The 23,581-nt window shown below is 51.1% G+C and overlaps 4 protein-coding genes across 4 annotated transcripts; all 4 read right to left on the bottom strand.

Moving 5' to 3' along the window:
• Nucleotides 1–5,450: 5,450 nt before the first annotated feature.
• On the bottom strand, nt 5,451–6,998 carry LOC138487236 (uncharacterized). Its single transcript, XM_069613872.1, has one exon. It carries the CDS (start codon nt 6,996–6,998, stop codon nt 5,451–5,453), a length of 1,548 nt encoding a protein of 515 aa, XP_069469973.1.
• Nucleotides 6,999–11,096: 4,098 nt separating this feature from the next.
• Nucleotides 11,097–12,260, bottom strand: LOC138487235 (uncharacterized). Its single transcript, XM_069613871.1, has 2 exons — nt 12,039–12,260; nt 11,097–11,990 (listed from the first exon to the last, which is right to left on the bottom strand). Exons 1-2 carry the CDS (start codon nt 12,258–12,260, stop codon nt 11,097–11,099), a joined length of 1,116 nt encoding a protein of 371 aa, XP_069469972.1.
• Nucleotides 12,261–14,758: 2,498 nt separating this feature from the next.
• On the bottom strand, nt 14,759–15,894 carry LOC138487234 (putative uncharacterized protein ENSP00000383309). The gene is made up of 2 exons (XM_069613870.1): nt 15,660–15,894; nt 14,759–15,618 (listed from the first exon to the last, which is right to left on the bottom strand). Exons 1-2 carry the CDS (start codon nt 15,892–15,894, stop codon nt 14,759–14,761), a joined length of 1,095 nt encoding a protein of 364 aa, XP_069469971.1.
• Nucleotides 15,891–20,627, bottom strand: LOC138487233 (putative uncharacterized protein ENSP00000383309). Its single transcript, XM_069613869.1, has 3 exons — nt 20,582–20,627; nt 17,102–17,867; nt 15,891–17,046 (listed from the first exon to the last, which is right to left on the bottom strand). The coding sequence occupies exons 1-3, from the start codon at nt 20,625–20,627 to the stop codon at nt 15,891–15,893; spliced, it is 1,968 nt and encodes a 655-aa protein (XP_069469970.1).
• Between the last annotated feature and the right edge of the window lie 2,954 nt (nt 20,628–23,581).

Below are 23,581 nucleotides of genomic sequence, written 5' to 3'. Positions count from 1 at the left end.
TCTCTGGTGCTGTGACGTTGAGCTCGGTCTTTGGTGCTGTTCTTTTCAGCTGGGTCTCTGATGCTGTGATGTTGAGCTCAGTCTCTGGTGCTGTGATGTTCAGCTCGGTCTCTGGTGCTGTGATGTTGAGCTCAGTCTCTGGTGCTGTGATGTTGAGCTCAGTCTCTGATGCTGTGATGTTCAGCTCGGTGTCTAGTGCTATGAGGTGCAGCTCAGCCAGATCCATCTCTGGTGCTGTTATGTTCAGTTCTGTCTCTGGTGGTGTGACGTTGAGCTCGGTATTTGGTGCTGTGTTGTTCAGCTCGGTCTCTTGTTCTGTGTTGTTCAGCTCGGTCTCTGGTGCTGTGACGTTGAGTTAGGTCTCTGGTGCTGTGATGTTCAAATCGGTCTCTGGTGCTGAGATGTTCAGCTCGGTCTCTGGTTTTGTGATGTTCAGCTCAGTCTCTGGTGCTGTGATGTTCAGCTCGGTCTCTGGTGCTGTGATGTTCAGCTCGGTCGCTGGTGCTGTGATGTTCAGCTCGGTCTCGGGTGCTTTGATGTTCAGCTCGTTCTCTGGTGCTGTGATGTTCAGCTCGGTCTCTGGTGCTGTGTCGTTGAGCTCGGTCTCGGGTGCTGTGACGTTCAACTCTGTCTCCGGTGCTATGATGTTCAGCTCGATCTCTGGTGCTGTGATGTTGAGCTCAGTCTCTGGTGCTGTGACGTTGAGCTCGGTCTTTGGTGCTGTTCTGTTCAGCTGGGTCTCTGATGCTGTGATGTTGAGCTCAGTCTCTGGTGCTGTGATATTCAGCTCGGTCTCTGGTGCTGTGATGTTGAGCTCAGTCTCTGTTGCTGTGATGTTCAGCTCGCTGTCTAGTGCTATGAGGTGCAGCTCAGCCAGATCCATCTCTGCTGATGTTATGTTCAGTTCTGTCTCTGGTGGTGTGACGTTGAGCTCGGCATTTGGTGCTGTAACGTTGAGCTCGATCTCTGGTGCTGTGTTGTTCAGCTCGGTCTCTTGTTCTGTGTTGTTCAGCTCGGTCTCTGGAGCTGTGACGTTGAGTTAGGTCTCTGGTGCTGTGATGTTCAAATCGGTCTCTGGTGCTGAGATGTTCAGCTCGGTCTCTGGTTTTGTGATGTTCAGCTCAGTCTCTGGTGCTGTGATGTTCAGCTCGGTCTCTGGTGCTGTGATGTTCATCTCGGTCTCTGGTGCTGTGATGTTCAGCTCGGTCTCGGGTGCTTTGATGTTCAGCTCGATCTCTGGTGCTGTGATGTTGAGCTCGGTCTCTGGTGCTGTGATGTTCAGCTCGGTCTCTGGTGCTGTGAAGCCCAGCCTGGTCTCTAGGGTTGTCATAATGAGCTTGATCTTTGGTGCCGTTCTGCTTAGCTCTGTCTATGGTGCTTTGATGTTGAGCTCGGCTTTGGTTCTGTGATGTTCAGCTCGGTCTTTGGTGTTATGATGTTGAGCTCTGTCTCTGGTGCTGTGATGTTGAGCTCGGTCTCTGGTGCTGTGATGTTCAGCTCTGTCTCTGGTGCTGTGACGTTGAGCTTGGTATTTGGTGCTGTTACCTTGAGCTCAGTCTCTGGTGCTGTGATGTCCAGCTCGGTCGCTAGTGCTGTGATGTACAGCCTGGTCTCTAGGGCTGTCATGATGAGCTTGATTTTTGGTGCTGTCCTGTTCAGCACTGTCTCTGGTGCTGGGATGTTGAGCACGGTCTTGGGTGCTGTTCTGGACAGCTCTGATTCTGGGGCTGTGATGTTGAGCTCGGTCTCTGGTGCTGTGATGTTCACCTTGGTCTTTGGTGCTGCGATGTTCTGCTCGGTCTCTGGTGCTGTGATGTTGAGCTTGGTCTCTGGTGCTGTGATGTTCAGCTTGGTCTCTGGTGCTGTGACGTTGAGCTCGGTCTCTGGTGCTGTGATGTTCAGCTCGGTCTCTGGTGCTGTGATGTTCAGCTCAGTCTCTGGTGCTGTGATGTTCAGCTCGGTCTCTGGTGCTGTGATGTTGAGCTTGGTCTCTGGTGCTGTGATGTTCAGCTCGGTCTCTGGTGCTGTGACGTTGAGCTCGGTCTCTGGTGCTGTGACATTCAACTCGGTCTCCGGTGCTATGATGTTCAGCTCGAGCTCTGGGGCTGTGACATTGAGCTCGGTCTCTGGTGCTGTGACGTTGAGCTGGTCTCTGGTGCTGCGATGTTCAACTCGGTCTCCGGTGCTGTGATGTTTAGCTCTGTCTCTGGTGCTGTGTTGTTCAGCTTGGCCTCTGGTGCTGTGACGTTGAGCTGGTCTCTGGTGCTGCGATGTTCAACTCGGTCTCCGGTGCTATGATGTTCAGCTCGATCTCTGGTGCTGTGATGTTGAGCTCGGTCTCTGGTGCTCTGACATTCACCTCGGTCTCCGGTGCTGTGATGTTCAGCTTGGTCTCTGGTGCTGTGATGTTCAGCTCGGTCTTTGGTGCTGTGATGTTCAGCTCAGTCTCTGGTACTGTGATGTTGACCTCGGTCTTTGGTGCTCTTCTGCTCAGCTCTGTCTCTGGTGCTTTGATGTTCAGCTCGGCTTTGATGCTGTGATGTTCAGCTCTGTCTCTGGTGCTGTGTTGTTCAGCTCGGTCTTTGGTGCTGTTATGTTCAGCTCGGTCTTTGGAGCTGTGATGTTGAGCTCTGTCTCTGGTGCTGTGATGTTCAGCTCTGTCTCTGGTGCTGTGACATTGAACTCGGTATTTGGTGCTGTTACCTTAAGCTCGGTCTCTGGTGCTGTGATGTCCAGCTTGGTCGCTGGTGCTGTGATGTACAGCCTGGTCTCTAGGGCTGTCATGATGAGCTTGATCTTTGGTGCTGTCCTGTTCAGCTCTGTCTCTGGTGCTGTGATGTTGAGCTCGGTCTTTGGTGCTGTTCTGGGCAGCTCTGTCTCTGGTGCTCTGATGTTGAGCTCGGTCTCTGGTGCTGTGATGTTCACCTTGGTCTTTGGTGTTGCGATGTTCAGCTCGGTCTCTGGTGCTGTGATGTTGAGCTTGGTCTCTTGTGCTGTGATGTTCAGCTCGGTCTCGGGTGCTGTGACGTTGAGCTCGGTCTCTGGTGCTGTGATGTTCGGCTCAGTCTCCGGTGCTGTGATGTTCATCTCGGTCTCTGGTGCTGTGATGTTCAGCTCGGTCTCTGGTGCTGTGACGTTGAGCTCGGTCTCTGGTGCTGTGACGTTCAACTCGGTCTCCGGTGCTATGATGTTCAGCTTGATCTCTGGTGCTGTGACGTTGAGCTCAGTCTCTGGTGCTGCGACGTTGAGCTCGGTCTTTGGTGCTGTTCTATTCAGCTGGGTCTCTGATGCTGTGATGTTGAGCTCAGTCTCTGGTGCTGTGATGTTCAGCTCGGACTCTGGTGCTGTGATGTTGAGCTCAGTCTCTGGTGCTGTGATGTTGAGCTCAGTCTCTGATGCTGTGATGTTCAGCTCGGTGTCTAGTGCTATGAGGTGCAGCTCAGCCAGATCCATCTCTGGTGCTGTTATGTTCAGTTCTGTCTCTGGTGGTGTGACGTTGAGCTCGGTGTTTGGTGCTGTAACGTTGAGCTCGATCTCTGGTGCTGTGTTGTTCAGCTCGGTCTCTTGTTCTGTGTTGTTCAGCTCGGTCTCTTGTGCTGTGACGTTGAGTTAGGTCTCTGGTGCTGTGATATTCAAATCGGTCTCTGGTGCTGAGATGTTCAGCTCGGTCACTGGTTTTGTGATGTCCAGCTCAGTCTCTGGTGCTGTGATGTTCAGCTCGGTCGCTGGTGCTGTGATGTTCAGCTCGGTCTCGGGTGCTTTGATGTTCAGCTCTGTCTCTGGTGCTGTGATGTTGAGCTCGGTCTTTGGTGCTGTTCGATGTTCAGATCGGTCTCTGGTACTGTGATGTTGAGCTCGGTCTTTGGTGCTGTTCTGCTTAGCTCTGTCTATGGTGCTTTGATGTTGAGCTCGGCTTTGGTGCTGTGATGTTCAGCTCGGTCTTTGGTGTTATGATGTTGAGCTCTGTCTCTGGTGCTGTGATGTTGAGCTCAGTCTCTGGTGCTGTGATGTTCAGCTCTGTCTCTGGTGCTGTGACGTTGAGCTTGTTATTTGGTGCTGTTACCTTGAGCTCAGTCTCTGGTGCTGTGACGTCCAGCTCGGTCGCTAGTGCTGTGATGTACAGCCTGGTCTCTAGGGCTGTCATGATGAGCTTGATCTTTGGTGCTGTCCTGTTCAGCTCTGTCTCTGGTGCTGTGATGTTGAGCTCGGTCTTTGGTGCTTTTCTGGTCAGCTCTGTTTCTGGTGCTGTGATGTTGAGCTCGGTCTCTGGTGCTGTGATGTTCACCTTGGTCTTTGGTGCTGCGATGTTCAGCTCAGTCTCTGGTGCTGTGATGTTGAGCTTGGTCTCTGGTGCTGTGATGTTCAGCTTGGTCTCTGGTGCTGTGATGTTGAGCTCAGTCTCTGGTGCTGTGATGTTCAGCTCGGTCTCTGGTGCTGTGATGTTGAGCTTGGTCTCTGGTGCTGTGATGTTGAGCTTGGTCTCTGGTGCTGTGATGTTCAGCTCGGTCTCTGGTGCTGTGACGTTGAGCTCGGTCTCTGGTGCTGTGACATTCAACTCGGTCTCCGGTGCTGCGATGTTCACCTTGGTCTCCGGTGCTGTGATGTTTAGCTCGGTCTCTGGTGCTGTGTTGTTCAGCTTGGCCTCTGGTGCTGTGACGTTGAGCTGGTCTCTGGTGCTGGGATGTTCAACTCGGTCTCCGGTGCTATGATGTTCAGCTCGATCTCTGGTGCTGTGATGTTGAGCTCGGTCTCTGGTGCTCTGACGTTCAGCTCGGTCTCCGGTGCTGTGATGTTCAGCTTGGTCTCTGGTGCTGTGATGTTCAGCTCGGTCTTTGGTGCTGTGATGTTCAGCTCGGTCTCTGGTACTGTGATGTTGACCTCGGTCTTTGGTGCTCTTCTGCTCAGCTCTGTCTCTGGTGCTTTGATGTTCAGCTCGGCTATGATGCTGTGATGTTCAGCTCTGTCTCTGGTGCTGTGATGTTCAGCTCGGTCTTTGGTGCTGTTATGTTCAGCTCGGTCTTTGGAGCTGTGATGTTGAGCTCTGTCTCTGGTGCTGTGATGTTCAGCTCTGTCTCTGGTGCTGTGACATTGAACTCGGTATTTGGTGCTGTTACCTTAAGCTCGGTCTCTGGTGCTGTGATGTCCAGCTCGGTCGCTGGTGCTGTGATGTACAGACTGGTCTCTAGGGCTGTCATGATGAGCTTGATCTTTGGTGCTGTCCTGTTCAGCTCTGTCTCTGGTGCTGTGATGTTGAGCTCGGTCTTTGGTGCTGTCCTGGGAAGCTCTGTCTCTGGTGCTCTGATGTTGAGCTCGGTCTCTGGTGCTGTGATGTTCACCTTGGTCTTTGGTGTTGCGATGTTGAGCTTGGTCTCTTGTGCTGTGATGTTCAGCTCGGTCTCGGGTGCTGTGACGTTGAGCTCGATCTCTGGTGCTGTGATGTTCGGCTCAGTCTACGGTGCTGTGATGTTCATCTTGGTCTCTGGTGCTGTGATGTTCAGCTCGGTCTCTGGTGCTGTGACGTTGAGCTCGGTCTCTGGTGCTGTGACGTTCAACTCGGTCTCCGGTGCTATGATGTTCAGCTTGATCTCTGGTGCTGTGACGTTGAGCTCAGTCTCTGGTGCTGTGACGTTGAGCTCGGTCTTTGGTGCTGTTCTGTTCAGCTGGGTCTCTGATGCTGTGATGTTGAGCTCTGTCTCTGGTGCTGTGATGTTGAGCTCGGTCTCTGGTGCTGTGATGTTCACCTTGGTCTTTGGTGCTGCGATGTTCAGCTCGGTCTCTGGTGCTGTGATGTTGAGCTTGGTCTCTGGTGCTGTGATGTTCAGCTCGGTCTCTGGTGCTGTTATGTTCAGTTCTGTATCTGGTGGTGTGATGTTGAGCTCGGTATTTGGTGCTCTGACGTTGAGCTCGGTCTCTGGTGCTGTGACGTTCAACTCGGTCTCCGGTGCTATGATGTTCAGCTCGATCTCTGGTGCTGTGACGTTGAGCTCAGTCTCTGGTGCTGTGACGTTGAGCTCGGTCTTTGGTGCTGTTCTGTTCAGCTGGGTCTCTGATGCTGTGATGTTGAGCTCTGTCTCTGGTGCTGTGATGTTGAGCTCGGTCTCTGGTGCTGTGATGTTCACCTTGGTCTTTGGTGCTGCGATGTTCAGCTCGGTCTCTGGTGCTGTGATGTTGAGCTTGGTCTCTGGTGCTGTGATGTTCAGCTCGGTCTCTGGTGCTGTTATGTTCAGTTCTGTATCTGGTGGTGTGACGTTGAGCTCGGTATTTGGTGCTCTGACGTTGAGCTCGGTCTCTGGTGCTGTGATGTTCAGTTCGGTCTCTGGTGCTGTGATGTTGAGCTCAGTCTTTGGTGCTGTTCTGTTCAGCTCGGTCTCTGGTGCTGTGATGTTGAGCTCAGTCTCTGGTGCTGTGATGTTCAGCTCGGTCTCTGGTGCTCTGATGTTGAGCTCGGTCTCTGGTGCTGTGATGTTCACCTTGGTCTTTGGTGTTGCGATGTTCAGCTCGGTCTCTGGTGCTGTGATGTTGAGCTTGGTCTCTTGTGCTGTGATGTTCAGCTCGGTCTCGGGTGCTGTGACGTTGAGCTCGGTCTCTGGTGCTGTGATGTTCGGCTCAGTCTCCGGTGCTGTGATGTTCATCTCGGTCTCTGGTGCTGTGATGTTCAGCTCGGTCTCTGGTGCTGTGACGTTGAGCTCGGTCTCTGGTGCTGTGACGTTCAACTCGGTCTCCGGTGCTATGATGTTCAGCTTGATCTCTGGTGCTGTGACGTTGAGCTCAGTCTCTGGTGCTGTGACGTTGAGCTCGGTCTTTGGTGCTGTTCTATTCGGCTGGGTCTCTGATGCTGTGATGTTGAGCTCAGTCTCTGGTGATGTGATGTTCAGCTCGGTCTCTGGTGCTGTGATGTTGAGCTCAGTCTCTGGTGCTGTGATGTTGAGCTCAGTCTCTGATGCTGTGATGTTCAGCTCGGTGTCTAGTGCTATGAGGTGCAGCTCAGCCAGATCCATCTCTGGTGCTGTTATGTTCAGTTCTGTCTCTGGTGGTGTGACGTTGAGCTCGGTGTTTGGTGCTGTAACGTTGAGCTCGATCTCTGGTGCTGTGTTGTTCAGCTCGGTCTCTTGTTCTGTGTTGTTCAGCTCGGTCTCTTGTGCTGTGACGTTGAGTTAGGTCTCTGGTGCTGTGATATTCAAATCGGTCTCTGGTGGTGAGATGTTCAGTTCGGTCACTGGTTTTGTGATGTCCAGCTCAGTCTCTGGTGCTGTGATGTTCAGCTCGGTCGCTGGTGCTGTGATGTTCAGCTCGGTCTCGGGTGCTTTGATGTTCAGCTCGATCTCTGGTGCTGTGATGTTGAGCTCAGTCTCTGGTGCTGTGATGTTCAGCTCGGTCTCTGGTGCTGTGAAGCCCAGCCTGTTCTCTAGGGCTGTCATGATGAGCTTGATCTTTGGTGCTGTTCTGTTCAGCTCTTTCTCTGGTGCTATGATGTTGAGCTCGGTCTCTGGTGCTGTGATGTTGAGCTCTGTCTCTGGTGCTGTGATGTTGAGCTCGGTCTTTGGTGCTGTTCGATGTTCAGATCGGTCTCTGGTACTGTGATGTTGAGCTCGGTCTTTGGTGCTGTTCTGCTTAGCTCTGTCTATGGTGCTTTGATGTTGAGCTCGGCTTTGGTGCTGTGATGTTCAGCTCGGTCTTTGGTGTTATGATGTTGAGATCTGTCTCTGGTGCTGTGATGTTGAGCTCAGTCTCTGGTGCTGTGACGTCCAGCTCGGTCGCTAGTGCTGTGATGTACAGCCTGGTCTCTAGGGCTGTCATGATGAGCTTGATCTTTGGTGCTGTCCTGTTCAGCTCTGTCTCTGGTGCTGTGATGTTGAGCTCGGTCTTTGGTGCTTTTCTGGTCAGCTCTGTTTCTGGTGCTGTGATGTTGAGCTCGGTCTCTGAGGCTGTGATGTTCACCTTGGTCTTTGGTGCTGCGATGTTCAGCTCAGTCTCTGGTGCTGTGATGTTGAGCTTGGTCTCTGGTGCTGTGATGTTCAGCTTGGTCTCTGGTGCTGTGATGTTGAGCTCAGTCTCTGGTGCTGTGATGTTCAGCTCGGTCTCTGGTGCTGTGATGTTGAGCTTGGTCTCTGGTGCTGTGATGTTCAGCTCGGTCTCTGGTGCTGTGACGTTGAGCTCGGTCTCTGGTGCTGTGACATTCAACTCGGTCTCCGGTGCTGCGATGTTCACCTTGGTCTCCGGTGCTGTGATGTTTAGCTCGGTCTCTGGTGCTGTGTTGTTCAGCTTGGCCTCTGGTGCTGTGACGTTGAGCTGGTGTCTGGTGCTGGGATGTTCAACTCGGTCTCCGGTGCTATGATGTTCAGCTCGATCTCTGGTGCTGTGATGTTGAGCTCGGTCTCTGGTGCTCTGACGTTCAGCTCGGTCTCCGGTGCTGTGATGTTCAGCTTGGTCTCTGGTGCTGTGATGTTCAGCTCGGTCTTTGGTGCTGTGATGTTCAGCTCGGTCTCTGGTACTGTGATGTTGACCTCGGTCTTTGGTGCTCTTCTGCTCAGCTCTGTCTCTGGTGCTTTGATGTTCAGCTCGGCTATGATGCTGTGATGTTCAGCTCTGTCTCTGGTGCTGTGATGTTCAGCTCGGTCTTTGGTGCTGTTATGTTGAGCTCGGTCTTTGGAGCTGTGATGTTGAGCTCTGTCTCTGGTGCTGTGATGTTCAGCTCTGTCTCTGGTGCTGTGACATTGAACTCGGTATTTGGTGCTGTTACCTTAAGCTCGGTCTCTGGTGCTGTGATGTCCAGCTCGGTCGCTGGTGCTGTGATGTACAGCCTGGTCTCTAGGGCTGTCATGATGAGCTTGATCTTTGGTGCTGTCCTGTTCAGCTCTGTCTCTGGTGCTGTGATGTTGAGCTCGGTCTTTGGTGCTGTCCTGGGCAGCTCTGTCTCTGGTGCTCTGATGTTGAGCTCGGTCTCTGGTGCTGTGATGTTCACCTTGGTCTTTGGTGTTGCGATGTTGAGCTTGGTCTCTTGTGCTGTGATGTTCAGCTCGGTCTCGGGTGCTGTGACGTTGAGCTCGATCTCTGGTGCTGTGATGTTCGGCTCAGTCTACGGTGCTGTGATGTTCATCTTGGTCTCTGGTGCTGTGATGTTCAGCTCGGTCTCTGGTGCTGTGACGTTGAGCTCGGTCTCTGGTGCTGTGACGTTCAACTCGGTCTCCGGTGCTATGATGTTCAGCTTGATCTCTGGCGCTGTGACGTTGAGCTCAGTCTCTGGTGCTGTGACGTTGAGCTCGGTCTTTGGTGCTGTTCTGTTCAGCTGGGTCTCTGATGCTGTGATGTTGAGCTCTGTCTCTGGTGCTGTGATGTTGAGCTCGGTCTCTGGTGCTGTGATGTTCACCTTGGTCTTTGGTGCTGCGATGTTCAGCTCGGTCTCTGGTGCTGTGATGTTGAGCTTGGTCTCTTGTGCTGTGATGTTCAGCTCGGTCTCTGGTGCTGTTATGTTCAGTTCTGTATCTGGTGGTGTGATGTTGAGCTCGGTATTTGGTGCTCTGACGTTGAGCTCGGTCTCTGGTGCTGTGACGTTCAACTCGGTCTCCGGTGCTATGATGTTCAGCTCGATCTCTGGTGCTGTGACGTTGAGCTCAGTCTCTGGTGCTGTGACGTTGAGCTCGGTCTTTGGTGCTGTTCTGTTCAGCTGGGTCTCTGATGCTGTGATGTTGAGCTCTGTCTCTGGTGCTGTGATGTTGAGCTCGGTCTCTGGTGCTGTGATGTTCACCTTGGTCTTTGGTGCTGCGATGTTCAGCTCGGTCTCTGGTGCTGTGATGTTGAGCTTGGTCTCTGGTGCTGTGATGTTCAGCTCGGTCTCTGGTGCTGTTATGTTCAGTTCTGTATCTGGTGGTGTGACGTTGAGCTCGGTATTTGGTGCTCTGACGTTGAGCTCGGTCTCTGGTGCTGTGATGTTCAGTTCGGTCTCTGGTGCTGTGATGTTGAGCTCAGTCTTTGGTGCTGTTCTGTTCAGTTCGGTCTCTGGTGCTGTGATGTTGAGCTCAGTCTCTGGTGCTGTGATGTTCAGCTCGGTCTCTGGTGCTGTGATATTGAGCTCAGTCTCTGGTGCTGTGATGTTGAGCTCAGTCTCTGGTGCTGTGATGTTCAGCTCGGTCTCTGGTGCTGTGATGTTGAGCTCAGTCTCTGATGCTGTGATGTTCAGCTCGGTGTCTAGTGCTATGAGGTGCAGCTCAACCTTTGGTGCTGTAATCTTCAGCTCCATCTCTGGTGTTGTTATGTTCAGTTCTGTCTCTGGTGGTGTGACGTTGAGCTCGGTATTTGGTGCTGTGACGTTGAGCTTAGTATTTGGTGCTGTGATGTTCAGCTCTGTCTCTTGTGCTCAGTCTCTGGTGCTGTGATGTTGAGCTAGGTCTTTGGTGCTGTTCTGTTCAGCTCTGTCTCTGGTGCTGTGATGTTGAGCTCGGCTTTGGTGCTGTGATGTTCAGCTCTGTCTCTGGTGCTGTGATGTTGATGCTCGGTCTTTGGTGCTGTGATGTTGAACTCTGTCTCTGGTGCTGTGATGTTGAGCTCGGTATTTGGTGCTGTGAGGTGCAGCTCAGCCAGATCCATCTCTGCTGCTGTTATGTTCAGTTCTGTCTCTGGTGGTGTGACGTTGAGCTTGGTATTTGGTGCTGTAACGTTGAGCTCGATCTCTGGTGCTGTTCTGTTCAGCTGGGTCTCTGTTGCTGTGATGTTGAGCTTGGTCTTTTGTGCTGTTCTGCTCGTTCTCTGGTGCTGTGATGTTGAGCTCAGTCTCTGGTGCTGTGATGTTGAGCTCAGTCTCTGGTGCTGTGATGTTGAGCTCAGTCTCTGGTGCTGTGATGTTGAGCTCAGTCTCTGATGCTGTGATGTTCAGCTCGGTGTCTAGTGCTATGAGGTGCAGCTCAACCTTTGGTGCTGTAATCTTCAGCTCCATCTCTGGTGCTGTTATGTTCAGTTCTGTCTCTGGTGGTGTGACGTTGAGCTCGGTATTTGGTGCTGTGACGTTGAGCTCAGTATTTGGTGCTGTGATGTTCAGCTTTGTCTCTTGTGCTCGGTCTCTGGTGCTGTGATGTTGAGCTAGGTCTTTGGTGTTGTTCTGTTCAGCTCTGTCTCTGGTGCTGTGATGTTGAGCTCGGCTTTGGTGCTGTGATGTTCAGCTCTTTCTCTGGTGCTGTGATGTTGAGCTCGGTCTTTGGTGCTGTGATGTTGAGCTCTGTCTCTGGTGCTGTGATGTTGAGCTCGGTATTTGGTGCTGTGACCTTGAGCTCGGTTTCTGGTGCTGTGATGTCCAGCTCGGTCTCTGGTGCTGTGATGTACAGCCTGGTCTCTAGGGCTGTCATGATTAGCTTGATCTTTGGTGCTGTTCTGTTCAGCTCTGTCTCTGGTGCTGTGATGTTGAGCTTGGTATTTGGTGCAGTGACCTTGAGCTCGGTCTCTGGTGCTGTGATGTCCAGCTCGGTCGCTGGTGCTGTGATGTACAGCCTGGTCTCTAGGGCTGTCACAATGAGCTTGATCTTACATGCTGTTCTGTTCCTCTCTGTCTCTAGTGCTGTGATGTTGAGCACGGTCTTTGTTGCTGTTCTGATCAGCTCTGTCTCTGCTGCTGTGATGTTGAGCTCGGTCTTTGGTGCTGTTCTGTTCAGCTCTGTCTCTGGTCCTGTGATGTTGAGCTCGGTCTCTGGTGCTGTGACGTTTAGTTCGGTCTTTGGTGCTGTGATGTTCTCCTTGGTCTCTGGTGCTGTGACGTTCAGCTCAGTTTCTGGTGCTGTGATGTTCAACTCGGTCTCTGGTGCTGTGATGTTCAGCTCGATCTCTGGTGCTGTGACGTTGAGCTCGGTCTCTGGTGCTGTGACGTTGAGCTCGGTCTCTGGTGCTGTGATGTTCCACTCGTTCTCCGGTGCTGTGATGTTCAGCTCAGTCTCTGGTGCTGTGACGTTCAGCTCAGTCTCTGGTGCTGTGATGTTCAACTCGGTCTCCGGTGCTGTGATGTTCAGCTAGATCTCTGGTGCTGTGACGTTGAGCTCGGTCTCTGGTGCTGTGACGTTGAGCTCGGTCTCTGGTGCTGTGATGTTCAACTTATTCTCTGGTTCTGTGACGTTGAGGTAGGTCTCCGGTGCTGTGATGTTCAGCTCGGTCTCTGGTGCTGTGATGTTCAGTTCGGTCTCTGGTGCTGTGATGTTCAGCTCGGTCTCTGGTGCTGTGATGTTCAGCTCGGTCTCTGCTGCTGTGTTGTTCAGCTCGGTCTCTGCTGCTGTGATGTTCATCTCAGTCTCCGGTGCTGTGATGTTCAGCTCGGTCTCTGGTGCTGTGTTGTTCAGCTCGGTCTCTGGTGCTGTGTTGTTCAGCTCGGTCTCTGGTGCTGTGACGTTGAGTTAGGTCTCTGGTGCTGTGATGTTCAAATCGGTATCTGGTTCTGTGATGTTCTGCTCGGTCTCTGGTGCTGTGATGTTAAGCTCGGTCTCTGGTGCTGTGTTGGTCAGCTCGGTCTCTGGTGCTGCGATGTTCAGCTCGGTCTCGGGTGCTTTGATGTTCAGCTCGATCTCTGGTGCTTTGATGTTAAGCTCGGTCTCTGGTGCTGTGATGTTGAGCTCGGTCTCTGGTGCTGTGAAGCCCAGCCTGGTCTCTAGGGCTGTCATGATGAGCTTGATCTTTGGTGCTATTCTGTTCAGCTCTTTCTCTGGTGCTGTGATGTTGAGCTCGGTCTCTGGTGCTGTGATGTTCAGCTCTGTCTCTGGTGCTGTGATGTTGAGCTCGGTCTTTGGTGCTGTGATGTTCAGCTCAGTCTCTGGTACTGTGATGTTGAGCTCGGTCTTTGGTGCTGTTCTGCTTAGCTCTGTCTCTGGTGCTTTCATGTTGAGCTCGGCTTTGGTGCTGTGATGTTCAGCTCTGTCTCTGGTGCTGTGATGTTGAGCTCGGTCTTTGGTGCTGTGATGTTCAGCTCGGTCTTTGGTGCTATGATGTTGAGCTCTGTCTCTTATGCTGTGATGTTGAGCTCAGTCTCTGGTGCTGTGATGTTCTGCTCTGTCTCTGGTGCTGTGACGTTGAGCTTGGTATTTGGTGCTGTTACCTTGAGCTCGGTCTCTGGTGCTGTGATGTACAGCCTGGTCTCTAGGGCTGTCATGATGAGCTTGATCTTTGGTGCTGTCTTGTTCAGCTCTGTCTCTGGTGCTGTGATGTTGAGCTTGGTCTTTGGTGCTGTTCTGGTCAGTTCTGTTTCGGGTACTGTGATGTTGAGCTCGGTCTCTGGTGCTGTGATGTTCACCTTGGTCTTTGGTGCTGCGATGTTTAGCTCGGTCTCTGGTGCTGTGATGTTGAGCTTGGTCTCTGGTGCTGTGATGTTCAGCTTGGTCTCTGGTGTTGTGACGTTGAGCTCGGTCTCTGGTGATGTGATGTTCGTCTCAGTCTCCGGTGCTGTGATGTTCAGCTCGGTCTCTGGTGCTGTGATGTTGAGCTCGGTCTCTGGTGCTGTGACGTTGAGCTCGGTCTCAGGTGCTGTGATGTTCAACTCAGTCTCCGGTGCTATGATGTTCAGCTCGATCTCTTGTGCTGTGATGTTGAGCTCGGTCTCTGATGCTGTGACGTTGAGCTCGGTCTTTGGTGCTGTTCTGCTCAGCTCTGTCTCTGGTGCTTTGATGTTGAGCTCGGCTTTGGTGCTGTGATGTTCAGCTCTGTCTCTGGTGCTGTGATGTTGAGCTCGGTCTCTGGTGCTTTGATGTTCAGCTCTGTCTCTGGTGCTGTGATGTTGAGCTCGGTCTTTGGTGCTGTGATGTTCAGCTCAGTCTCTGGTACTGTGATGTTGAGCTCGGTCTTTGGTGCTGTTCTGCTTAGCTCTGTCTCTGGTGCTTTCATGTTGAGCTCGGCTTTGGTGCTGTGATGTTCAGCTCTGTCTCTGGTGCTGTGATGTTGAGCTCGGTCTTTGGTGCTGTGATGTTCAGCTCGGTCTTTGGTGCTATGATGTTGAGCTCTGTCTCTGGTGCTGTGATGTTGAGCTCGGTCTCTGGTGCTGTGATGTTCCGCTCTGTCTCTGGTGCTGTGACGTTGAGCTTGGTATTTGGTGCTGTTACCTTGAGCTCGGTCTCTGGTGCTGTGATGTACAACCTGGTCTCTAGGGCTGTCATGATGAGCTTGATCTTTGGTGCTGTCTTGTTCAGCTCTGTCTCTGGTGCTGTGATGTTGAGCTCGGTCTTTGGTGCTGTTCTGGTCAGTTCTGTTTCGGGTACTGTGATGTTCAGCTCGGTCTCTGGTGCTGTGTTGTTCAGCTCGGTCTCTGGTGCTGTGACGTTGAGTTAGGTCTCTGGTGCTGTGATGTTCAAATCGGTCTCTGGTTCTGTGATGTTCTGCTCGGTCTCTGGTGCTGTGTTGTTCAGCTCAGTCTCTGGTGCTGTGTTGTTCAGCTCGGTCTCTGGTGCTGTGATGTTCAGCTCGGTCTCGGGTGCTTTGATGTTCAGCTCGATCTCTGGTGCTTTGATGTTGAGCTCGGTCTCTGGTGCTGTGATGTTGAGCTCGGTCTCTGGTGCTGTGAAGCCCAGCCTGGTCTCTAGGGCTGTCATGATGAGCTTGATCTTTGGTGCTATTCTGTTCAGCTCTTTCTCTGGTGCTGTGATGTTGAGCTCGGTCTCTGGTGCTGTGATGTTCAGCTCTGTCTCTGGTGCTGTGATGTTGAGCTCGGTCTTTGGTGCTGTGATGTTCAGCTCAGTCTCTGGTACTGTGATGTTGAGCTCGGTCTTTGGTGCTGTTCTGCTTAGCTCTGTCTCTGGTGCTTTCATGTTGAGCTCGGCTTTGGTGCTGTGATGTTCAGCTCTGTCTCTGGTGCTGTGATGTTGAGCTCGGTCTTTGGTGCTGTGATGTTCAGCTCGGTCTTTGGTGCTATGATGTTGAGCTCTGTCTCTGGTGCTGTGATGTTGAGCTCAGTCTCTGGTGCTGTGATGTTCTGCTCTGTCTCTGGTGCTGTGACGTTGAGCTTGGTATTTGGTGCTGTTACCTTGAGCTCGGTCTCTGGTGCTGTGATGTACAGCCTGGTCTCTAGGGCTGTCATGATGAGCTTGATCTTTGGTGCTGTCTTGTTCAGCTCTGTCTCTGGTGCTGTGATGTTGAGCTCGGTCTTTGGTGCTGTTCTGGTCAGTTCTGTTTCGGGTACTGTGATGTTGAGCTTGGTCTCTGGTGCTGTGATGTTCACCTTGGTCTTTGGTGCTGCGATGTTCAGCTCGGTCTCTGGTGCTGTGATGTTGAGCTTGGTCTCTGGTGCTGTGATGTTCAGCTTGGTCTCTGGTGCTGTGACGTTGAGCTCGGTCTCTGGGGATGTGATGTTCGTCTCAGTCTCCGGTGCTGTGATGTTCAGCTCGGTCTCCGGTGCTATGATGTTCAGCTCGATCTCTGGTGCTTTGATGTTGAGCTCGGTCTCTGGTGCTGTGACGTTGAGCTCGGTCTCAGGTGCTGTGATGTTCAACTCAGTCTCCGGTGCTGTGATGTTTAGCTCCGTCTCTGGTGCTGTGTTGTTCAGCTCGGCCTCTGGTGCTGTAACGTTGAGCTCGGTCTCTGGTGCTGTGACGTTCAACTCAGTCTCCGGTGCTATGATGTTCAGCTCGATCTCTTGTGCTGTGATGTTGAGCTCGGTCTCTGATGCTGTGATGTTGAGCTCGGTCTTTGTTGCTGTTCTGCTCAGCTCTGTCTCTGGTGCTTTGATGTTGAGCTCGGCTTTGGTGCTGTGATGTTCAGCTCTGTCTCTGGTGCTGTGATGTTGAGCTCGGTCTCTGGTGCTGTGATGTTCAGCTCTGTCTCTGGTGCTGTGATGTTGAGCTTGGTCTTTGGTGCTGTGATGTTCAGCTCAGTCTCTGGTACTGTGATGTTGAGCTCGGTCTTTGGTGCTGTTCTGCTTAGCTCTGTCTCTGGTGCTTTCATGTTGAGCTCGGCTTTGGTGCTGTGATGTTCAGCTCTGTCTCTGGTGCTGTGATGTTGAGCTCGGTCTTTGGTGCTGTGATGTTCAGCTCGGTCTTTGGTGCTATGATGTTGAGCTCTGTCTCTGGTGCTGTGATGTTGAGCTCGGTCTCTGGTGCTGTGATGTTCCGCTCTGTCTCTGGTGCTGTGACGTTGAGCTTGGTATTTGGTGCTGTTACCTTGAGCTCGGTCTCTGGTGCTGTGATGTACAGCCTGGTCTCTAGGGCTGTCATGATGAGCTTGATCTTTGGTGCTGTCTTGTTCAGCTCTGTCTCTGGTGCTGTGATGTTGAGCTCGGTCTTTGGTGCTGTTCTGGTCAGTTCTGTTTCGGGTACTGTGATGTTGAGCTCGGTCTCTGGTGCTGTGATGTTCACCTTGGTCTCTGGTGCTGCGATGTTCAGCTCGGTCTCTGGTGCTGTGATGTTGAGCTTGGTCTCTGGTGCTGTGATGTTCAGCTTGGTCTCTGGTGCTGTGACGTTGAGCTCGGTCTCTGGTGATGTGATGTTCGTCTCAGTCTCCGGTGCTGTGATGTTCAGCTCGGTCTCTGGTGCTGTGATGTTCAGCTCGGTCTCTGGTGCTGTGACGTTGAGCTCGGTCTCTCGTGCTGTGACGTTCAACTCAGTCTCCGGTGCTATGATGTTCAGCTCGATCTCTGGTGCTTTGATGTTGAGCTCGGTCTCTGGTGCTGTGACGTTGAGCTCGGTCTCAGGTGCTGTGATGTTCAACTCAGTCTCTGGTGCTGTGATGTTTAGCTCCGTCTCTGGTACTGTGTTGTTCAGCTCAGCCTCTGGTGCTGTAACGTTGAGCTCGGTCTCTGGTGCTGTGACGTTCAACTCAGTCTCCGGTGCTATGATGTTCAGCTCGATCTCTTGTGCTGTGATGTTGAGTTCGGTCTCTGATGCTGTGACGTTGAGCTCGGTCTTTGGTGCTGTTCTGCTCAGCTCTGTCTCTGGTGCTTTGATGTTGAGCGCGGCTTTGGTGCTGTGATGTTCAGCTCTGTCTCTGGTGCTGTGATGTTGAGCTCGGTCTTTGGTGCTGTGATGTTCAGCTCGGTCTTTGGAGCTGTGATGTTGAGCTCGGTCTTTGGTGCTGTGATGTTCAGCCCGGTCTCTGGTACTGTGATGTTGAGCTCGGTCTTTGGTGCTGTTCTGCTCAGCTCTGTCTCTGGTGCTTTGATGTTGAGCTCGGCTTTGGTGCTGTGATGTTCAGCTCTGTCTCTGGTGCTGTGATGTTGAGCTCGGTCTTTGGTGCTGTGATGTTCAGCTCAGTCTTTGGAGCTGTGATGTTGAGCTCTGTCTCTGGTGCTGTGATGTTGAGCTCTTTCTCTGGTGCTGTGATTTTCAGCTCTGTCTCTGGTGCTGTGATGTTGAGCTCAGTATTTGGTGTTGTGACCTTGAGCTCGGTCTCTGGTGCTGTGATGTCCAGCTCAGTCGCTGGTGCTGTGATGTACAGCCTGGTCTCTAGGGCTGTCATGATGAGCTTGAACTTTGTTGCTGTCCTGTTCAGATCTGTCTCTGGTGCTGTGATGTTGAGCTCGGTCTTTGGTGCTGTTCTGGTCAGCTCTGTCTCTGGTGCTGTGATGTTGAGCTCGGTCTCTGGTGCTGTGATGTTCACCTTGGTCTTTGGTGTTGCGATGTTCAGCTCGGTCTCTGGTGCTGTGATGTTCAGCTCGGTCTCTGGTGCTGTGACGTTGAGCTCGGTCTCTGGTGCTGTGATGTTCGGCTCGGTCTCCGGTGCTGTGATGTTCAGCTCGGTCTCTGGTGCTGTGATGTTCAGCTCGGTCTCTGGTGCTGTGACGTTGAGCTCGGTCTCTGGTGCTGTGACGTTCAACTCGGTCTCCGGTGCTATGATGTTCAGCTCGATCTCTGGTGCTGTGATGTTCAGCTCGGTCTCTGGTGCTGTGTTGTCCAGCTTGGTACCGGTGCTGTAATGTTGAGCTCGGAGTAAGGAAGGAAGGAAGGAGATGGAAGGAAGGAAGGAAGGAAGGAAGGGAGGAAGGCAGGGAGGGAGGGAGGGAGGAAGGAAGGAAGGAAGGAAGGAAGGAAGGAAGGAAGGAAGGAAGGAAGGAAGGAAGGAAGGAAGGAAGGAAGGAAGGAAGGAAGGAAGGAAGGAAGGAAGGGAGGGAGGGAGGGAGGGAGGGAGGGAGGGAGGGAGGGAGGGAAAGGAGGGCAGGAAAGAGGGAGAGGGAGGGATTGAGGGAGAGTGAGAGGATGCGGGAGGGAGAGAGAGTGGGAGCGTCAGGAAGGAAGGAAGGAAGGAAGGAGGGAAGGAGGGAAGGAAGGAGGGAGGGAGGGAGGGAAGGAAGGAAGGAAGGAAGGAAGGAAGGAAGGAAGGAAGGAAGGAAGGAAGGAAGGAAGGAAGGAAGGAAGGAAGGAAGGAAGGAAGGAAGGAAGGAAGGAAGGAAGGGAGGGAGGGAGGGAGGAGGGAGGGAGGGAGGGAGGGAGGGAGGGAGGGAGAGTGGGAGGATGCGGGAGGGAGGGAGGGAGAGAGAGTGGGGGCATCAGGGAGGGAGGGATTGGGATTGAGAGGGAGTGGTAGGGTGCGCGAGGATGGGAGAGTCGGAGGGTGAAGGAGCGAGGGAGAGTTAGAGGGTGGGAGGGAGGGAGGCAGAGAGGGTTAGTGGGAGGGTGAGGGATGGAGGGTGAGGGAGAGTGGGAGGGTGAGTGAGTGGGGATGTAGGGAATAAGGGTATATATGATGGAAGGATTAGTCTTTACGGTGGATTGATGTCATTGGATTTATTGTAATCTTATCATAAAGGGTAGGGACACCAGGGTATCTATTTGAGGTGCTACCCCTAGGAATCAATTTAGTCAATAACCAAAAAATTCCATTAAGAATATCTTCAACATTGCATATATTTTTGATAGGATAGATGTGTATATTTAGTAGAAAACCATACAACAATGCCTAAAAACTTCTTATTTCTCACGGTACATTATTGGAGCTTCAATTTTCATCGTGGATTCAGTTTTTATTCAAAAGCGATATCCTTCCAGAGGCGTTGCTAGCACTGTCTTTCAGTCTTGTCAATTTGTAATCTATCACAGTCTACTTTCTAACACATACTTACGGATCCCAATTAACATGTCATTCATTTCTCATTTACCCATTACATGCATCCTACTTCATTCCATTGGTGCGCACTCGCCCAACATGTGTCCTTCCTCCCATCAAACAATTCGCAGGAACTTCTTTGGGGGAAAGCTGACAGCTCATAGCTAATTTATTTACTCCTCAATCTTATGCTATTATACTTCATTCTCTGTACAAGTTCAGTGTTCTTTCTAAAAGGCTCCAATTCTCAATGCATTCACATTTCCATCAAATTAATGTTGTGTTCATATATTTTCCTCTTTCTGTCTGCGATGCAACTTTCAGGGGGAGGAATCTTAGTATTTCTGAATTTCTGGATTACTCAGCAATGGGTTTTAAGTACTCCATGATGCCTCTGCTCTCCCACTATCAATGTCCGCTCAATGCCGGTGTTCACCGGGTATCTCTGCGCTCTGGGGCCACATCTTTGAGGAGGGCAACGTTTTCCTGCATTCCCTTTTCGTGTCTGTAGTGATTCACTGTGATTCTGAATCCACTACACTCTTTTTGGGCTCAAAGGGTGCGATTCGTGGCATTTTTTGCACCGTTAAAAGTTACATTTCACTGCTAAAAAGTGACTTTGCACTTCTGACACAGACCCTGATTCATGGAACTGTGCAAAGTGTATTTTTACTGTGCAAAGGCAGTGCAGAGTTCATTTTGTACTGCTAAAATGACGTTGCACTTCAAAATACACTTTGCACAGTTCCATGAATCAGGGTTTGTGTTGGCAGTGCAAAGTCACTTTGAACCGTGCAAAACATTCCATGATTCGTGCCCTTTAATTGGAATGATGCAATAGACAGACAAAGGGAGCTGCTGACATTAGTATCACTAATTATTAAACTTCCACTTGTTCCATAAGGATTTCCTTGTGTTCCATATTCAGCACTTGCCATCTCGTCTGACCCTCGCTTCGGGCTACCGTGTGACATGCACTTGTCACGGCACGCCGTTTTTCTAAGACGAAAGTCTTGTTCTGTGGGGCCGTGAAAAAGTGACCTCTAGTTATTATGAAGTGTTTAGGGGAGACCCATAACCCTAGCTCTAATTGCTCGCCTCGCAGTACTTTGTTCGCCGCTTTTGGTCACCTCCACCTTGCACGGAGAAGCGCTACAACAAAGCAATGTTTTCTTTTAGCTCAGACTACATGCCGTTCTCTCACGTCCTCTGGTGCTTTCCTCTATACTTCATATAATGATCCGGCCTTCAGCTCGAGTGTGTGTAGTCTGCTTTGGTCTACTCGGCACATTTCTTTGGTTATAATCGTGCATAGCTTTAACCAATTGCAGCGACTCTAATGACTATACATCTCCACATCATCATTGTAATCTATGCCACTCTATTGATTCGTTTAGGCCTCTCTCCTCACTATGGGTCAAAGAAATCAGTTCCTCTTCTTCTTTCCTAAATGAACGTGTTTTTTCCATGGTGCTGTCTTTTCTGAAATGTTCTTGATATAAAATGGTCCATTGCAGATCTGCTGCTTAACGTATGTGTCACTAAGGGAGCTGTGAATTATTTGATATCTATGTCCCGTTATTCGTGTCCTCACCTTTCGCTCTGTCTTTCCAGTCTACATAGATTGCATAGATAACCATCCTGGGATTGCAATTCTTGAACTTAGTTTCTTACCAAGGTCTAGAGAGGCCCAAGTGGACTACTGTGCTTCCGTGCGTCTGTTCACAACATTCACATTTGCCACACAGGGCATCTCCCACTGGAGGTTACAAACCCCAAGTTTCAGTAGAGTTAGTGGCTTCTTTCCATTTAAGCTGAGGTCATTTCTCATAATGATATGATATGATATGGTCTTATGTGGTCTTCTACATTTTTGCTCCTCTTAAATGCAAAGGGGGGTTTGTCCAAAGGGTATTTGCCTCCTTCCAGTTTCCGCCAATTCTTTTTGATAGCTTTACTGATCTTATTGGACAGGTCTGTTTAGGTACTTAGGTAAACGAGAGTCACAGATGCTTGATTCTTCTGTGTTTGGTTACACTCTAACAGGGCTGCCCTATTGCTCCTGACTCTTCTCAATGGTCTTGGAGCTGTCTTATGCGGATACCCGCGTGTGTGTAACTTGTCCCTCAGCTTGTTGGCTTCCACGTAGAAATCTTGTTTGTTTTACTGTTTCTTGCTCACCTTAGGAACTGTTCCTAGGGAAGGTTGCCTCTTGCAGCTTTGGGATGAAAACTTTAATACTTTAATAATGAAGACGCAAATCCCTATCAATTGGTTTCTGTAACGGTTTAACTGATAAACATTTGTTCCTTTCCTCCAGACATTGTGATGTCCAGAAAATGAGTTTCCTTATTATCAAAACTCAATTTCAGAAATCCATCTTGGGCATTTAGCCAATCAACTAATGCTCTTGCTTCCTCCTCGTTGCCTGTCCAGATGATTAAAATATCGTCTATGTAACGAACCCACAAGGGGATATTGTGCTGCAGAAGTGTTTGGCGGTGTCAGAAGGAGGTTGTACCCAAAGCTTGGATCGTTTCTGGTGGTCAATTCAAGGAGCTTGATCCCTTTAAATTCTCAACATCATGCCCGTACAGATTGGTGAAAACCCTCGAAGCACAGCGAAGTGCTGCTAAAGTGCTTGGCGGGGTTTCCGGGTAAGCACTCAGAGTTTGCCTTGGAGAGCCTGTGTGCGACCTTTTGCCGCTCAGCCCCATGGCGTGTAATGAGAATCACCATGGGATTCCTTTCAGCTTCTGGACGCAATTGCAAGTTAGTGACAGAGAAAGTGCCTCCGTTTGGCATCACGTTTGGAACGCCGCCTTTCCTCCTGGTTGGGGGACCGGCCTCCCGTACAAGATACACATTCCTTGTTTACTTAAGGGAGCATACGTTTTATTGTATTTCTGTGTCGCGTCTGTAAGGAGCGACTTTTATCACCTTTTGCGTGACTGTTGGTCTGTGGGCAAGTGGCCCAGGCGTGCTGCATGTTGGGCAGAGTATCCACGCGGACCATTGCAGTTGTTGGAGTTTGAGGTCGTTGTGGCAGTCTCCTGCGCCCCGCTTTTGCTGCCTCCTCTATACTTGTCGCGTGCTACTTTCTGCCTGTCCAGGACCCGTGTACACACTCTGTTCTATGATGCCAAGTCGCAGACCCACTCTGAGGGAGAGTGCCTGTTTGTATTAACCTCTAGGACTGCGGTTCTCCAAGGGAACACTGCTCCTATGGAAACGATTAATCTGGATGAAACAGCGGTGACTATTCAAACATGCACCAAAGACTTTCCTCCAACCCCCTTTGCTCAAATTATTAGCAGGGGGGGGGGGAATTGTTTGAGGAGGTTCAGCATAAGGATCCCCGCCCGAGGTCGCGGTTTGCAGAGGATTTAGCCGAGCCTCCAGTGGATAGGTCCATGGGTCCACTGGGGGCCTCTTGCCTCCTGGAACATGTGAGTCTAAACGATCACGATAATTGTGAGTTCAGGGATTTAATCTCTGACGTATCTGTGTTAGACCCTCCCCCCACCCTGGCACTACTAGTGATATGGACACCCCAGCACTACTAGTCATATGGACACCCTGGCACTACTAGTGATATGGACACCCTGGCACTACTAGTGATATGGGCAACCTGGCACTACTAGTGACATGGACAACCTAGCACTACTAGTGAGATGGACAACCTAGCACTACTAGTGAGATGGACACCCTGGCACTACTAGTGATATGGGCAACCTGGCACTACTACTGACATGGACAACCTAGCACTACTACTGATATGCACAACCTAGCACTACTAGTGATATGGACAACCTAGCACTACTACTGATATGGACAACCTAGTGATATGGACACCCTAGCACTACTAGTGACATGGACACCCTGGCACTACTACTGATATGGACAACCTAGCACTACTACTGATATGGACAACCTAGCACTACTAGTGATATGGACACCCTGGCACTACTAGTGACATGGACACCCTGGCACTACTAGTGATATGGGCAACCTAGCACTACTAGTGAGATAGACACCCTGGAACTACTAGTGATATGGACAACCTAGCACTACTAGTGATATGGACACCCTAGCACTACTAGTGACATGGACACCCTTGCACTACTAGTGATATGGACACCCTGGCATTACTAGTGATATGGGCAACCTGGCACTACTAGTGATATGGACACCCTGGAACTACTAGTGATATGGACAACCTAGCACTACTAGTGATATTGACACCCTGGCACTACTAGTGATATGGGCAACCTGGCACTACTAGTGATATGGACACCCTGGAACTACTAGTGATATGGACAACCTAGCACTACTAGTGATATTGACACCCTGGCACTACTAGTGATATGGGCAACCTGGCACCACTAGTGATATGGACACCCTGGCAATACTAGTGAGATGGACAACCTAGCACTACTTGTGATATTGACACCCTGGCACTACTAGTGATATGGGCAACCTAGCACTAATAGTGATAAGGGCACCCTGGCACTACTAGTGATATGGACAACCTAGCACTGCTAGTGATATGGAACACCTAGCACTACTAGTGATATGGACACCCTAGCACTAC

This window comes from Ambystoma mexicanum, chromosome 9 (genome assembly GCF_040938575.1).
Source record: "Ambystoma mexicanum isolate Mex_15411 chromosome 9, UKY_AmexF1_1, whole genome shotgun sequence".
Classification (NCBI taxonomy): Eukaryota; Metazoa; Chordata; class Amphibia; order Caudata; family Ambystomatidae; genus Ambystoma; species Ambystoma mexicanum.
The sequence above is the reverse complement of the archived record's forward strand: the minus strand, read 5'-3'. Positions and strand labels throughout refer to the sequence as shown.

Bases quoted from the DNA above. Each gene is read 5' to 3' on its own strand.
- LOC138487234 (XM_069613870.1), bottom strand. From the start codon at position 15,894: ATGAAAGCACCAGAGACAGAGCTAAGCAGAACAGCACCAAAGACCGAG. The intron at 15,619-15,659 runs GCTGAGCAGAAC...TCAACATCACAG, and splicing joins ATCAAAGCACCAGAGACAGA to CATCAGAGACCGAGCTCAAC.
- LOC138487235 (XM_069613871.1), bottom strand. From the start codon at position 12,260: ATGAACATCACAGCAGCAGAGACCGAGCTGAACAACACAGCAGCAGAG. The intron at 11,991-12,038 runs GTCACAGCACCA...CCAGAGATCTAG, and splicing joins CACCAGAGACCGAGCTCAAC to CTGAACATCACAGCACCGGA.
- LOC138487236 (XM_069613872.1), bottom strand. From the start codon at position 6,998: ATGGATCTGGCTGAGCTGCACCTCATAGCACTAGACACCGAGCTGAAC.
- LOC138487233 (XM_069613869.1), bottom strand. From the start codon at position 20,627: ATGGTTATCTATGCAATCTATGTAGACTGGAAAGACAGAGCGAAAG. The intron at 17,868-20,581 runs GTGAGGACACGA...CCTTACTCCGAG, and splicing joins CTGGAAAGACAGAGCGAAAG to CTCAACATTACAGCACCGGT. The intron at 17,047-17,101 runs GCACCAGAGACA...TCAACATCACAG, and splicing joins AAGCCGAGCTCAACATCAAA to TACCAGAGACCGGGCTGAAC.